The sequence below is a fragment of the Pteropus medius genome, unplaced genomic scaffold, assembly GCF_902729225.1.
Source record: "Pteropus medius unplaced genomic scaffold, Ma_sr-lr_union100, whole genome shotgun sequence".
NCBI lineage: Eukaryota > Metazoa > Chordata > Mammalia > Chiroptera > Pteropodidae > Pteropus > Pteropus medius.
Window position 1 is genome coordinate 25,378,034 of NW_024349802.1, and position 14,237 is coordinate 25,392,270.

General features: G+C 30.3%; 1 protein-coding gene across 2 annotated transcripts in view; it reads left to right on the forward strand.

The window, feature by feature from the left end:
* Nucleotides 1–14,237, forward strand: part of TOP2B (DNA topoisomerase II beta) — a 57,211-nt gene that overhangs the window by 8,106 nt on the left and 34,868 nt on the right. The window contains exons 2-7 of one of the 2 annotated variants that reach the window (XM_039836735.1): nucleotides 3,212–3,367; nucleotides 4,200–4,290; nucleotides 5,606–5,669; nucleotides 10,880–11,025; nucleotides 11,889–11,986; nucleotides 12,708–12,920. In XM_039836735.1, coding sequence (XP_039692669.1) covers nucleotides 3,212–3,367; nucleotides 4,200–4,290; nucleotides 5,606–5,669; nucleotides 10,880–11,025; nucleotides 11,889–11,986; nucleotides 12,708–12,920 — 768 coding nt within the window. Of the gene's footprint in view, nucleotides 1–3,196; nucleotides 3,368–4,199; nucleotides 4,291–5,605; nucleotides 5,670–10,879; nucleotides 11,026–11,888; nucleotides 11,987–12,707; nucleotides 12,921–14,237 lie in introns of both variants that reach the window. The other variant, XM_039836734.1, reaches the window with a different exon arrangement.

Sequence of the window (14,237 nt, forward strand, 5' to 3'; positions counted from 1 at the left end):
TTTGTCATCTGTGATATCGAGAGTGATTTTATAAATGTGAAGATATGAATTTGCTAGTTTGTTTCTGTTCAGGCTAATTTTTGACTCTTTGTTCTGAATGTTATCAGCAATAATGATATAAAACTGAAGGGCTGCTCAGGGTGACCTTTTCTTTTTTCTTTTCTCTTTACTAAAAGAGATAGTAGAAATAACAGCTGGAGGTAAGATGATCAACAGATTTTTCTCATTTAATTTCTGTTCATAGGCGGAGGTTGTTTGAATTCATACCTGTTCTAGGGATGGGACCCGCCTATTGAATGGGAAAGGGGAGAGAAGTTGCCCTCTCTTGCCTTACCCCCAGATTTTGATTTTTAGTGGCCTGGCCATTACTCAGGGGAGCCAGATTTGCTAATAAACAGGAGCTGAAAGAAACCATTATTATTTCAGGTTTCTGGCAGAAAAGCTTATAGATCTCTCAGAAGAGAACTTCCTTCTCTGTTTGCTGCTCCTGAGTTGTGAACATTGCAAACTACCATTTGTTGGGAATGGGAAAGTAAGACAAATCTGGTGATGATGTTAATTTCTGCTTTCTACTCTGTTAAGGCTGCCAGTCTTATTTATTTATTTATTTTTGCCTAGATTCTAGTTAGAAAGGTGGGGCAGCTGAAGTCATAAGTAGATATATACAATGCCTCTAGAAAAAATAAACTTTCAGTTTTATTCTAGCTTAACTATGTTTTCACATACATAGGTTAATAAGCTTTTAAGATAATTATGTGTTCATTTTGGAGAATTAGAAAAGAAAATGAAAAGAACCCATATTTCTACTTCTCATGGATGCTTTTTATTGATATTTTGTGGGTATGTTTTATATTTTTTCCTATGCATATATATGTTGTAATTTTTTTTCTGATGAAAATGGGCTCATACTTTTTATTTACTCTTTTGTAACTTTGTTCACTAAACAGTATAGTTTTAGTAAACTGTAATTTAAAAATACTTGATCACATAATTTTTATATAAAAATGATAGCAATAGAAGTTTATAATACAAATATTTTTTGGTGTAGGTAACTAAAAATATTTACACAATGAAATATCTGGGGTAAAAGTTTATATAGAGTTTTAGAAATTCTTAAATATTATAATTGAGTTTATTTAATATATCTACAAATGACTTCAAAACATGTTTTATTATGATATTCTATAAATAATATATATTTCTTAATGGTTTTTATTACTTTAAATAGAATGGTACACCTGTCACATGATTTTTAGGAAACAGTATTTTGGCATAAAATGTTTTAAAGATCTTGCTACAGTTATTTTCTAATTATGTTATTTCTAGAGAAAATTATAAATAATAATCTGACATAGCCAACTACATCTCTGATGTTTTGAGTCATTATCCTAGCAAGAAAAATAACTTTTTGAACTTGATAGGAATCTGATAGGCGCAAGCCAAACTTTCCTTATTCTTCTATTCATTTGAGAGGAAGAGATGGCAATTGGTAGTAAGGAGATGTGGAAAAAGTTGTAAATTCTTGAAAAAGCAGGAAGGTAGTCCTTTACCTCTGTTTTCCAGTACCTATGTGCCACTTCAGTTTGGTGTAACTCATCAGGGCCAAATGTAGAAGCCCAAATTAGGGAGACATGAGTCTCTGGTTAAGTCTAATATAAAAAATGATGGTGTGGTGGTGGTGGTGTGTGTGTGTGTTTTGTTTTGGAAGAGTAGGCTGGACTAGGAAAGCCTTTACTTGCATAGCAATTATAAGTTTCTGATATCTGTGCCAATAGTTGCAAAGAGTTCTAAGTTAATGGTAAGAAGTTATCCACCTTTGATTCCATTGCGTTTATCATCCTTAAGCCCTTTCTTAGTGTGATCTTAGTCATTATGATCTTTGTTCTAACTGTTCTGTTTTTATTGTTATATTTGTTTCTATAATCAATTATCTCATGGAAAGCAAGGAACATGATCAGAAATATGGAAACTATCTGGCTAGTTGGTTCATCTAATGCTTGACAGAAATATAATATGAAGACTTTATGAAACAGAATTATTTTCTTTGTCCAAAGTTATTTTTAATTGACTCTGAGCAGTGTTAATGGATAACCTTATAAATGAAAGAATGTATAAAAACATAGTTTAAAATCTCGAAAATGAGTTTTTTGTAATACTGTTATTTTGAAATATTAAATTTCTTTAATTTTATGTAAAATTTATGGCATTGGAAGATTATAATTAATGTTTAAATTTTTATAGGGTTTGTATGTTACAATACTTGTTTTGGTTTAGACTACACAGAAGTTATATATATTTTGATTTTTAAACATACATGTAAAGGCTGTGTAATGACACCTTTTTAAAAATTAAAGATGATGATATTGCTATGTCTAGGACTTGAGTGAAGTGGTATACTGCTAGTTCGAATGTACAAAATTTCTCTTCCATTGTTTATCTTCTGAGTGTTTCATCTCTACTAAAGTTCAAAGACTTGCGAAGATATCTTATTTTTTTCATTGTGTCTTATATTTGAATTTTTTTTTTTTTGACTGAAAAAACAGGCCATTAATATCTTTCTTTTAGTAGGATGTCTTATTTGTCAGCATTAGGGAATTCTAGGAGAGAAATGTGTTCTCTGCTGCTATTAAGAAGATAAAGAAATCTTCAGACCTTGGGAATTTGAGTTTGGGATTCTTATCTGCTATAAGAATGGCTAGAATTAGGATCACCAACCTCTGCCTCCTTGTAACTAGTAGAGAAACTGGAGTCATGGTGTTTCTCAGTAATGGAACATCTATTGTAGCTTAATGGCAGGGAATTTATATATCTGGAAGTATTTGGGACCTCTGCAGTCAGCCAGGTTTAGCTATTGTGAACCTTTAACCTGATCACATTCCTTGGGTAGTTTTGTGGACTACAAAAATTAACTTGTTATCTTGCAGAATTGGGAAAAGTTTATATTTCTGGATCGAATAGATAGAGGCTTTCTAGCTATTCTGATGACTATGTATACCTGCTTTTTGGGCTCAGTCAAAACAGCGATTTCACACTATAACTAGACTGTTGGTAAATAGAGTGTTCTCTTAGGACTTAAAAATCAGTGAGCTTGAAAGATAATTTTGTTGTTTAAAAGAAAACCTATGTCATATGTCCATATACATTTTAGCTTACCCCTTGGTAGGTTATTTAAATTTGATTTTTTGGTTAATTTTAGACTCTTTTTGATCAGAACAATGCTGCAAAAAAAGAAGAGTCTGAAACTGCAAATAGAAATGATTCTTCAAAGAAGTTGTCTGTTGAGAGAGTATATCAGAAAAAGACACAACTCGAACACATTCTCCTTCGTCCTGATACATACATTGGGTCAGTGGAGCCATTGACACAGGTAATTATTTTTAAATTTTATTGAAATTAGGAGATATGTATTTATATCTTTTTAATAAACTTTTGTGATCATATGCTTTGTAAGTACATAATTTTATGTTTCTGTAGCCATAAGGAAAATAGGGAAAGGGATCTAAGAGACAGAAATGTCTTCATTTCTTGCTAGATATAAAAAAAGTAGGAGATAAAAATTATCAGAGGTAAGACGTATAGAGTAAAATGATACTATATGAACTTTTAAAAAAGTACTTAAGTTAATGCATGCTGTGGCTTACTTTAAATTCTAGAATTTATATATACACAGTAACGACCGTTTAATGCTTGCTATGGACTTGGCTTACACATTTTTTATATGATTCTAAAAATTTGTGGAAATAGGTACTATTATCTCCATTTTATAGATGAGGAAACTGAAGTTTAAATAACTTTAAGTAACTTGCTCAGATTTCCCAACTATTAAGAGCGTGCTGTGTTTATATTATTTTATATTGTGCTTTTTATACAATAGAAAAATACATAGCTTGAAGTAAAGATATAAAGTTAATAGAAGATATTTTTTGTTTTTTCTCCTATTTTATGTGAATACTGTTTCTAACAATTCTATGTGCTTTATATTAAGCTAACTTTATGTATGAAAAAGAGTACAGATGATACAAAATGAATAATATCTCAATTTCGAGTTTATTTAAATTGAATATAAATACCGTGAGTTTGATTATAACTGAAGGTCTAAGTATTTATAGAGTAAATGACAGATATGGGTTTATACTATGCAAAATTGATATTAAGCACTTTTACTCTATAAGTCCTTTTGAATTTTTCTCTCAATGCAGTTAATGTGGGTGTATGATGAAGATGTGGGAATGAATTGCAGGGATATTACCTTTGTGCCAGGTTTATACAAGATCTTTGATGAAATCTTGGGTGAGTACTTGTTAAAGATTTAATGCATGTTTCTATTGATATCATTATAACGTCTCTGTCTGTCTGTCTCTATATATAGCACCAGATTTACAGTGTAAATTTTAAAGGCATATCTCTGGCTTTTATGGTGAATATAAATGTTCTTCAGAAAATTTATATAACTTGCTGTTATATTTTCATATCTGTACATATTTTTGTGTTTTAATCGTTTGTTTGTAAAATAATGTGTTGTATTTGATTAGCAATCCCAGAGATGGTCTGTGGTCCTGTATATGCAGTCAACTGGGAGTTGCTTGTATTCTAGTCCCAGGGTGGGGGTATGGGCCCCCCCACCCTGTTAAAAATAGAGATTACAGGGCCCGAGCCTTGCAGATTCAGTGAGTTTGAGGTGAGACATGTAAAATTGTGTTTTTCACTAACAAATGAGGTATTTTAACAGTCATCGTTTTAAATAATCTCTTTCCTCTCCAAATCACACGATTAATTAAATCACAGTGAAGTTCAAATGCCTAATTGACTCCTAGGTAATGCTTGCACTTTGGAAATGTTTTTAGCCAAGGACTTTCTAGAGACTGTACTGCCACCTCATCAGTGCCATTTGAGGTTTCCTAGAAAGCAGAATAGTGTTGGTCTTTGGAAAAGGAGAGTAAAACCAGTTACTTACATTTTGTACCTTTCATCCTTGCCTCCCAAATTTCCACTCAGTTTTACTTGTAGGTTACACAGTGTTTATCATGAACATATTCCTTCTATGACTGAAGTTGAATTTGACAGCTAGCTTGTGTTCAGATTTTACTAAAGCAATTAGTTAATGTATACAGACATATTATCAGTTATAGCACATAGGATTTAGAGATTAGTAACTATGCTAAAGACTTTGCCTTTGTAATTCAAAAATTACTGATTGGTTTCAGCTCAATCTGTCTATACAATCACTAGTTTATTGAAGGAGATTCAAGAGAAAGTAATTTGTTACCAAGGTAAAATATAATGAAATCAATTTTTTTACTTCTAGACCTGAAGTAGGGTGTTGTAAACTGCAAATGTTTGCTTATTTAATTTGTTTTTGTATATCACAAAATCATCTGCCTCCTTGTTTTGTGGTAGAAGACAAATATTAATTTGATATGATATAAAGTTTAAAAACATTGTTTGGAAAATAAAGTTTTGTATTAGAAGTTAGTAGTAATTATTTTCATCAACTATTACCACATGTAAATGTTTATATTAAGTAGTGATGTACATGCAGTTGTGTCCATGTATTTATTTATATAACTTAGATATTTGATTACTCATTGAGTTTTTAATTTCATAGTTAATGCAGCTGACAATAAACAGAGGGATAAGAACATGACCTGTATTAAAGTTTCTATTGATCCGTAAGTATATTTCAAGTTTAATTCTTTATGCTAAGTTGTTTCATCCAGATAGTCCCCAACTTATGATTACTTCTTAAATGAATAATGTATAAAATTAGTACGCCTTAGTTACCTTGTTGCTTGAGACCTTGTTATTTTTGCCTCTTTTAGCCAGAATACTATACTCATAGTTTCCTTTCTTATTCATGGTCTTTTTCCTCAAAGTACTTTCTTATGTGAGCAGTTGGAGACCATTTTTCTTCCTGTTTGATGCTATGGATGTCATTTCAGCTGCTAGAGTAAATCACTCAATCTTTTCTTAACTTTGCTTTGAGACTCAAGGCTATGGGCTATTGCCAGAACTATTCCACTTACATTATGGGTTAAATTTATTTTTTATGACTGGCATTTGGACTTTCCCATTATTTAAAACATTATTTGTAAATTAGGAACTGCTGGTATAAAATATATACCAGGTGTTTAGCTAATTAGATCTCACTATGGTGATTTTTTTGAAGACGGAGAAGGAATGAAAATAAACTTGTAAGTTAGAAATACAGCTGTTACATTTATCCTGGTTTCATTAGCATGCATTTTGTAAAATATTACATTTATCCTTTATAGTTTCATTAGTAATATAGCATGATTTTAAGATTGTTCTTTAACATGAAAATTTCACAATTCAGGGATAGCCTTCCTGTCAATCTTATTTCAGATTGCATGGTTAATATTAATGATATAATAAAAATATAATTTATATTTGGTTATACTATGAAGTTAACTGTATCTTATATATGAAAATACTAACACATTACTATGCTGTTAAAGTTATCGATTTTTCTTTTTTTAATTTAGTTTTTAAAGTCTGAATTCTTTTTATAACAAATACATTTTTGAGAATTTATATGGTAAGATGTGTAGGATACTTATAAGTTACAACCTTTGCAGAAGTGTAAGATAGTTTTAAGGAAATTTTAGCTGTCAAGATTCCTTTCCTTCCATTTTTAGGAAATGGTTGGTTAAAAACAATAGCATTTATTATATTTTACAAGAATTAGTGAGGAGTAATAGATGTTGAATGTTTTGTATCTTTAAGCTTTTTTAAGATCCAGAATTGAAAAATTCTGATTGAAGACTAAAGAAGTAGAGTCTTTCCTTAAATACATTCTTCATGAACATGGTTCCGATTATTTGGTTATATTTTATCAGAATTGTTTTGGTCACTTTAATAACATGGACTTAAAAAAGAGCTTACATAGAGTCCCATTATAACAAAGTGATCAAGAAGTGAGCTATAAAACAACTGCGTAGACCCAATAATGGCTCTTTGTGGCATGCTTTACCTTAAGTTTATTACAGATTCTGGACAAAGAGTATTCTATGTAACAAGTGCCTTTATTGCTCTCTTTCTAACTCCCTTTCAGTCAACAGACATTTTTGTATGGGTATAAGAGTAACAGAGTTATAACTAAATTTTTTTGGTTCTTAATGATAATTAGATCAGTTTCTTTTTCCTTATTTATCTCTATGTCACTTTAACTGTTCCTGCTAATTCTTTTATTTCAAAATAAAACAAAAACTCATAGTCAACTACTTCCAAGGAAGAAAGGGTGAAGGTACTTTGTTTTTCTCCTCTTTCCTATTTTACTTTTTTTGTTTTTGTTTACAGATCATTGATGAGAAATTATTGACTCTTTCTCTTGTTTTTAATTGAAATATACATATATACACATATATTTAAAATTGGCAATAGACAAGCATTTTTGGAACCACTGCTGATCCTTATATTTTATTATTTATATTTTACTTCTGAATTTTAATCATAACACTTTATCTTTTGTGAATTTCATCCTATAAAGTCATTCTTTATTTTTTCTTCACTACATATATTACAGAATTCATGTTATTTTATTAAAATGAATTTTATTTCAGAGATATAATTTTTGCTTGTTAGAGTTCTAATTTTAGAAGTCATTTTAAAATAATTGAAATGGGAAAAGTGCTGTTATGCTGTTTATTCCATTGACCCAGTGTTTTCTGCTGTCCAGTTTTGATATCTGTTCAGTTACATTCTTTTTAACATTTTTATGTAGAAGATTTTTATTTTTCTTTGTGCGTGTTTGTGCATAAACTCTGTGTAGGGGGTAAATTTTGATAGTTAATGGGTTAAGTATAGTGAATATACACCACACCTTAGCTCTTATTTATTTTGTCCACAGTGCTCTGTGGTGCGGGATACAGTTTAAATAAACAGCCATGGTTGTAAAAGGCATAGGAATAGGTTAGCAAGGGATGTCATGCAGAATTTGGCCCGCTCTTTTAGAAAGAAAATTTGAAGCAACTTTTCACAGGGGAACTTAAAACTTATTAAATAATATAACAATGGTTAGCATTGAAACAACTTATTTGCTAGCATCTATCTGATTTAAAAAATGCGGAGAGCACATTAACTCGAATTCTGACTATTCTTCTAGCTTAAGTATTATTTAGGGTTGAAACTCTTAAAAACTATAGCTTTTAAAGAAATACACACTCATATTGAAATATATATATGTATACATTTCTATTTTAAAAATTGGGATTAAAATATACTATTTTATGTTTTTCTATTTTTATTTGATATATGGATAGCCTTTTTAACTTATATAAATCTATTTAATTCTTTTTAATTATTTCTAAGTATTTATTATGTCGATACATTATAATTTATTTGCCCTCTTTCCAGTTGATGAATATTGGATATTTAGGATATTGGATATTTAGATTGTTTTCCAGGTTTTTTTTTTAACTTTATATGGAAACTTTATTTGTAGCTTATTCAAATAACAGTCTTTTTTCCCTTAATATTTTTGAGAAGATTATTGATGAAGCAAAGAATATAGTTATAGAATTCTGAATCATTGTTTAGAGATTATAGAAATAAACACCAGATGTGGGAAGTAGTATAGATTGAAATTTTGTAATAGCGGGGTGACTTTGATAGGAAGTTCCAATTTTATACTCATATGGGCTTACTGAATGTAGGAAATATGAAGCCTTTTTTTTGAAATTGTGATGATTATCTTAATTATATTACCATATATGCTAATAGGATGAAATTTTAAAGCTTTTCTCATGAATATATTAACTTTTGTGTCATTCTAAGATGTTTAAGATCTGTAATTTCCCATTCATTGCCTTTATTTCCTTTAGAATTCTTCTGTTAAGCTCCATGAAGTTTCTTGAAGAAAATAGAATACTTAATAAATTGTAGGTTTTACACCCAACATAGGAACTATTTGGAAGTCTAAAAATGTAATGCAATACGTGGCCCTTGTTTCTAAGGCCCACCATTTTTACCACTGGAGACAGAACACACAGTGAAAGTACGGTAGGCAATTTGAAACTGTTACATACTTAAATATTTAGCTGTGTATTCTGTAGATAGAGTTTACCTACAGATGAGGTAACCTAATTATCTCCTGAGATCTGCAGTAAATAATTTAAATTTTTTGGTGATCTCAATTTAAGGAGGGTTGGGAAACATTGTTATGGCTGGGTAAAAGGCTTAATGGAGAACTAAAGTCATAAACTGACCTGTAGAGTAAGGGTAAACTTTAGCTAGACAAAGAGACTAAAAGACATTATAGTCAAGGGAAAGACCAATAAACAAAGAAATGGAAGAATTGGGAATGAACATGGATAAGTAATAAAACTGATGAGGGAAAAATAGGGTGTATGTTGCAGAATACTTATAATTTATGACTGTAAGTGGGGATATAGATAACAGGCCTTGAACATATAGTAGAGGACTTTCAAGCTTGAGTTTTATAAAAAAAAAGGTGGAAGTACTTCTGTGTTCTAGAGCAAAAATAATGTTACCAAAGGTGTAGTAGGTCATCATTGTTATGCAGAATATATTTAAGGGGAGTGGTTATCAAGAAGTCTGTCACAGTAATCAATATTTAAGGTGACTTTAGTCTACCTAGATTGATATACTGACTTTTAGAATGAAGACAGAACTGATATAAAATGAATCTAATAGGACAAACTAACAAGTCTTATTGACTAATGACACTAGAGAATGATCAGGAGATAGGAATAAAAAATGATATCGAAATTTGGGCTTAGGAGAATTCAGACAGTTGAACTCATATTGGAGAGTGAGGGACAGAAAAGTTGGTGGCTGATTTGGGGAAAGAAGATAATATATCAAAAGTTTTTAGTTGTTTTTTTTTTTTTAAACTTTTTTAAATTTAATTAATTTCCCCTTGGATCTTTGATTTTCATTTTGATTTTTATAACAATTTTTATAACATATTTTTTAATTGTAATAACTAATAACTATTAAGAGATTAAGGTATGTATGTATGAGTAAAACAGAGTGCCTAAGAATGATTGTGAATCATATTGGCAAATGGTACCATTTTCAGTGTTGGTGATGAAGCCATGTTTCTGTGCAAATTTGGCTCTTAACTAGGTAAAGGCATTGTAGTACATACTACTCAAACAATAAGTAGGCAAAGTTTACTATCAGGACTACTGTCTATGTCAGTTCCTATTAGCTATAGGAGCCTCTACTCCATATCATTCAGGGCTAAAATGGATGGTTTTGTGGTAAAAAACAAAACAAACAAACAAAAAACAACAAAAAAACTCCAAAAAACTAAAAGACCTAAAATTAGTAATATCTACATATTTTAAAACCATTAAAATAGTTGATGACAGTGATCGCCATAATACAACCAACTCTCTAATGTTTAGGCTGAGAATGGACTACAAGTCAGGCTGTCCTTTTTCCATCTGTAGTGTCGCAGCAGTTAGGTAGGAAATGAAAATGGCAATGATCATTACCTCTGCAGAGCTTGTGGTTCACAGGTGGCATACTGATAGAATGCAGAAGGAAGATCATGGCTAATGGATATGAAAAGAAAACAGAATCTCTGGCCGACTTCTTATAAAAGCTTCACTACTTTTACTGTTTTCTGGGAGGTTGAGAAGAGTTTCTTTTCCTGAGAAATTTTGCAGTATTACTTGCAGATCTTAGTGTGATCTTAATTTGAGTTATAACTCAGGGATAGCAATGTGCATCCTCAAAAAGGATTTTCTTGAAAGATGAGTGGCTTTCCAATTGGTAATGATTAGCGTTTTGGTTATAATCATTCAGGTTTATTCTGGATTACTTTACTTTTAATGGAAATTAATATGTCTTTAAACTATTTAAACTCTAAACTCTGCTTGTTTATTTACAGTGAATCTAACATTATAAGCATTTGGAATAATGGGAAAGGCATTCCAGTGGTAGAACACAAAGTAGAGAAAGTTTATGTTCCAGCGTTAATTTTTGGACAGCTTTTAACATCCAGTAACTATGATGATGAGGAGAAAAAAGTAACAGGTAAAGTCTAATGGCTGATCAGAATTTTAATAGAAATATTGCTTTCAGCATAAAATCTTTCTATTCCTATATAAAATATGACAAGAGGAATTCTGTGTAGTTTTGTTGTGAAAAAATCCTTTTCAAATTAATATTTATAAACTATATAAATATTGTCTTGATTGTAGTCTGACAGTTTAAAAGCTTAACTCTGATAGTGCATTGATTATGCTAAAACTCTTGGAACTCTAAGCTGGCTGACAGTTTGAGTTTTTAATTACTAATAAAATAATAGGTGTGATTCCTATTTGTTATTTGTATATTTGTTATTTCATAAGCACCATGTCTTTTGGTATCAGGTAGATTACTTTTAAATTGTTTTCTTTAAAAAGGTCAAGATTGAAAATACAGACTCTGTAAATAGAGTTGAAAATGCTCTGACCAGACCAAATTTTTTCCTACTTAGCTATGTTACCCACGTAGATTGATAGTTGTTTTTTTTTTTTGTTTTATTTTGTTTTTAAAATCAAGGCCGTAGGAAGTGTTTAGATTAAAATTTTGTACTAGAGAAGTGACTTTGATAGAGAGCTCAGGTTTCATACTCACATAGACTTATTGGTGATAGAAGATACCAAGTTCAATTTTTTAAAAAATGTAATGAAGATAATCTGAAAAGTGCATATTTTAATTATACTACTATATATGCTAAATCTTAATTGTTTTTCTTTAAATGAAAAAAAATTATACTCTGAAATATTCAATTGATGATTGTTAAGATAATGTAATAAATGAAACTGGTAACAGACTTGCCCTATGCTAGGTAAGTTAACAAAGTTCCTTTAAAATCATTTTCATTAAACCTTCACATTCAATTGTTTTTACAGGTGGTCGCAATGGTTATGGTGCAAAACTTTGTAATATTTTCAGTACAAAGTTTACAGTAGAAACTGCTTGCAAAGAATACAAACATAGTTTTAAGCAGGTATGATATGTCTAATTCTTTTTTTTTTAATCATGTTTTGCTGCTTTGCTAAGATAATAGAACCTTAGAGAACTTCCAGTGGTGCACGCGCGTGCGCACACACACACACATTTTTAAAGTGGTAAGCAAGTCATCAGAGTAAAAAAGACTTTAGAATGCTTGTGAGATTTTACATAAGCTTTTTAAAAAACAAATTTGTTTTAAAAAACAAATGCTTTATTTAACAGACTTTTCTTTTAACCTAGTTAAGCATTAGTGAAAACGACCTGAACCTCAAAGACTAATTGAAATGCATCCACCTAGGATGTTTGAAAAATTCCTCATTGATTCATGAAATTCCTATTTCAAAAATTTATTTTACTCTTGTAGGCTTTTGAAAATAGTTTACATTTTTACAATAAGCTACAGTAATTTTCTAAGGAAAGCATCATACCTATTTTTGTAAGATTTTATATAGTCATGTTAAAGAACTTGAAAGATATTTTACTAATAGTGTATAAAGTTTTGCAGTTTATTTTGCTTATTTTCAACATGAGGTTGTTATAGAGTAGTATTTAAAGTTTTTTCATCTTTAATAGTACCAGTTTCAAGGATTTGTTTGGTTTGTTGTAAAGCTGAAAAATAGTTATAGTTGTGGTAAGTGTATTTTATAAGCTGAGTCTTTATGTGTTACAAAATATAGAAATGTTATAGAAATATTTGAATATCTTTTCTTTTAAAGACCTGGATGAATAATATGATGAAGACTTCTGAATCCAAAATTAAACATTTCGATGGTGAAGATTACACTTGCATAACATTCCAACCAGATCTGTCCAAATTTAAGATGGAAAAACTTGACAAGGATATTGTGGCTCTCATGACCAGAAGAGTTTATGATCTCGCTGGTTCATGCAAAGGGGTCAAGGTCATATTTAATGGAAAGAAATTGCCTGTAAGTGTCTCCTAAAATAGTTAATGCTTTGTTATTTTGTCAATGGCTTATAGTTAGATCTTTTAAAATCTAATTTGATAATGTCTTTTAACCAATATGTGTAGAAGATTTGATTTAAAGTGATTATTGATATATTTGGATTAAAATTTACCATCTTGCTATCTGTTTTCCATTCATTGTATTTGTTCTTTGTTTCTTATTTCCTTTTGTTCTTCCTTCTTTGGTTTTAATTGAGCATTTTAAAAAATAATTTCATTTTCTCACTTCTGTTTACTTATACTTTTTAAAATCTTTTTGCGGTTACCCTAGGATTTATTCTTTCCGTAAATAGTTTGAGTCCACCCTCAGATAATTTCACTTCATGGGTAGCCAAAGGACTTTATAACAGTATGTCTTCAGGATCTTTCTCCCATTTCTTGTGTCATTGTCATCATACATTTCACTATACTGTAAACACCAGAAGAAGAAAGAGAATGAGGCAGAAGAAACATTTGAAAAATCATGGCAGAAATTTTTCCAGTTAGTGACATTGCTGTTAATACTTTAAGCAGTTATTTGTATTTTAGAGCAATTAAAAACAATAAAGAATTATATTTTACCTTTATTCCATTTTTCTTTTTTTATTAAATTTTAAAATTTTATATTAATTTCAGTTTATTCATTCCATTTTCAATGCTCTTAATTTCTTGGTATACATTTAAGTTTCTGATCCTAATCATATTCCTTTTGCCTAGAGATCTTTTTAGGTTAGATCTGCTGGCAGTAAATTTCCTTAGTTTATGTTTGTCTGAGAGAGTCTATTTTCCTTCACTTTCAAAGGCTATAGAATTTCACTGGATACAGAATTATGGGTTGACAGTTATTTTTTCTTTCAATACTTTAAAGATGTCACTCTGTTGTCTTCTTGCTTGCATGGTTTCTGATGAGAAGTCTGCTGTAGTTCATATCCTTCTTCCTCTGTTGGTAAGGTGTTTCATTTTCCTCTGGCTGCCTTGAAGATTTTCTCTTTGTCTTTGTTTTTTTGAGTTATGGTATGCTTAGGTATTTATGTGCATTTTTTGTGTGTGTTTTTGAATTTATTCTGTTTGGTGATTTCAGAGCTTCTTGGATCTCTCATTTGGTGTCTGTCACTAATTTTGGAAAATTTTTGGCCATTTCTACAAATATTTTTTTCTGTGCTATTCTTTTTCTTCTGGTATTCCATTTATGCATATATTATATGGTTTGGTATTGTCTCAAGCTCTTGGATGTTTCGCCCTGCTTTATTCACTGTTTTCTCCTTGTGTTTCAGTTTATTTAATTTCTATTGCACTATTT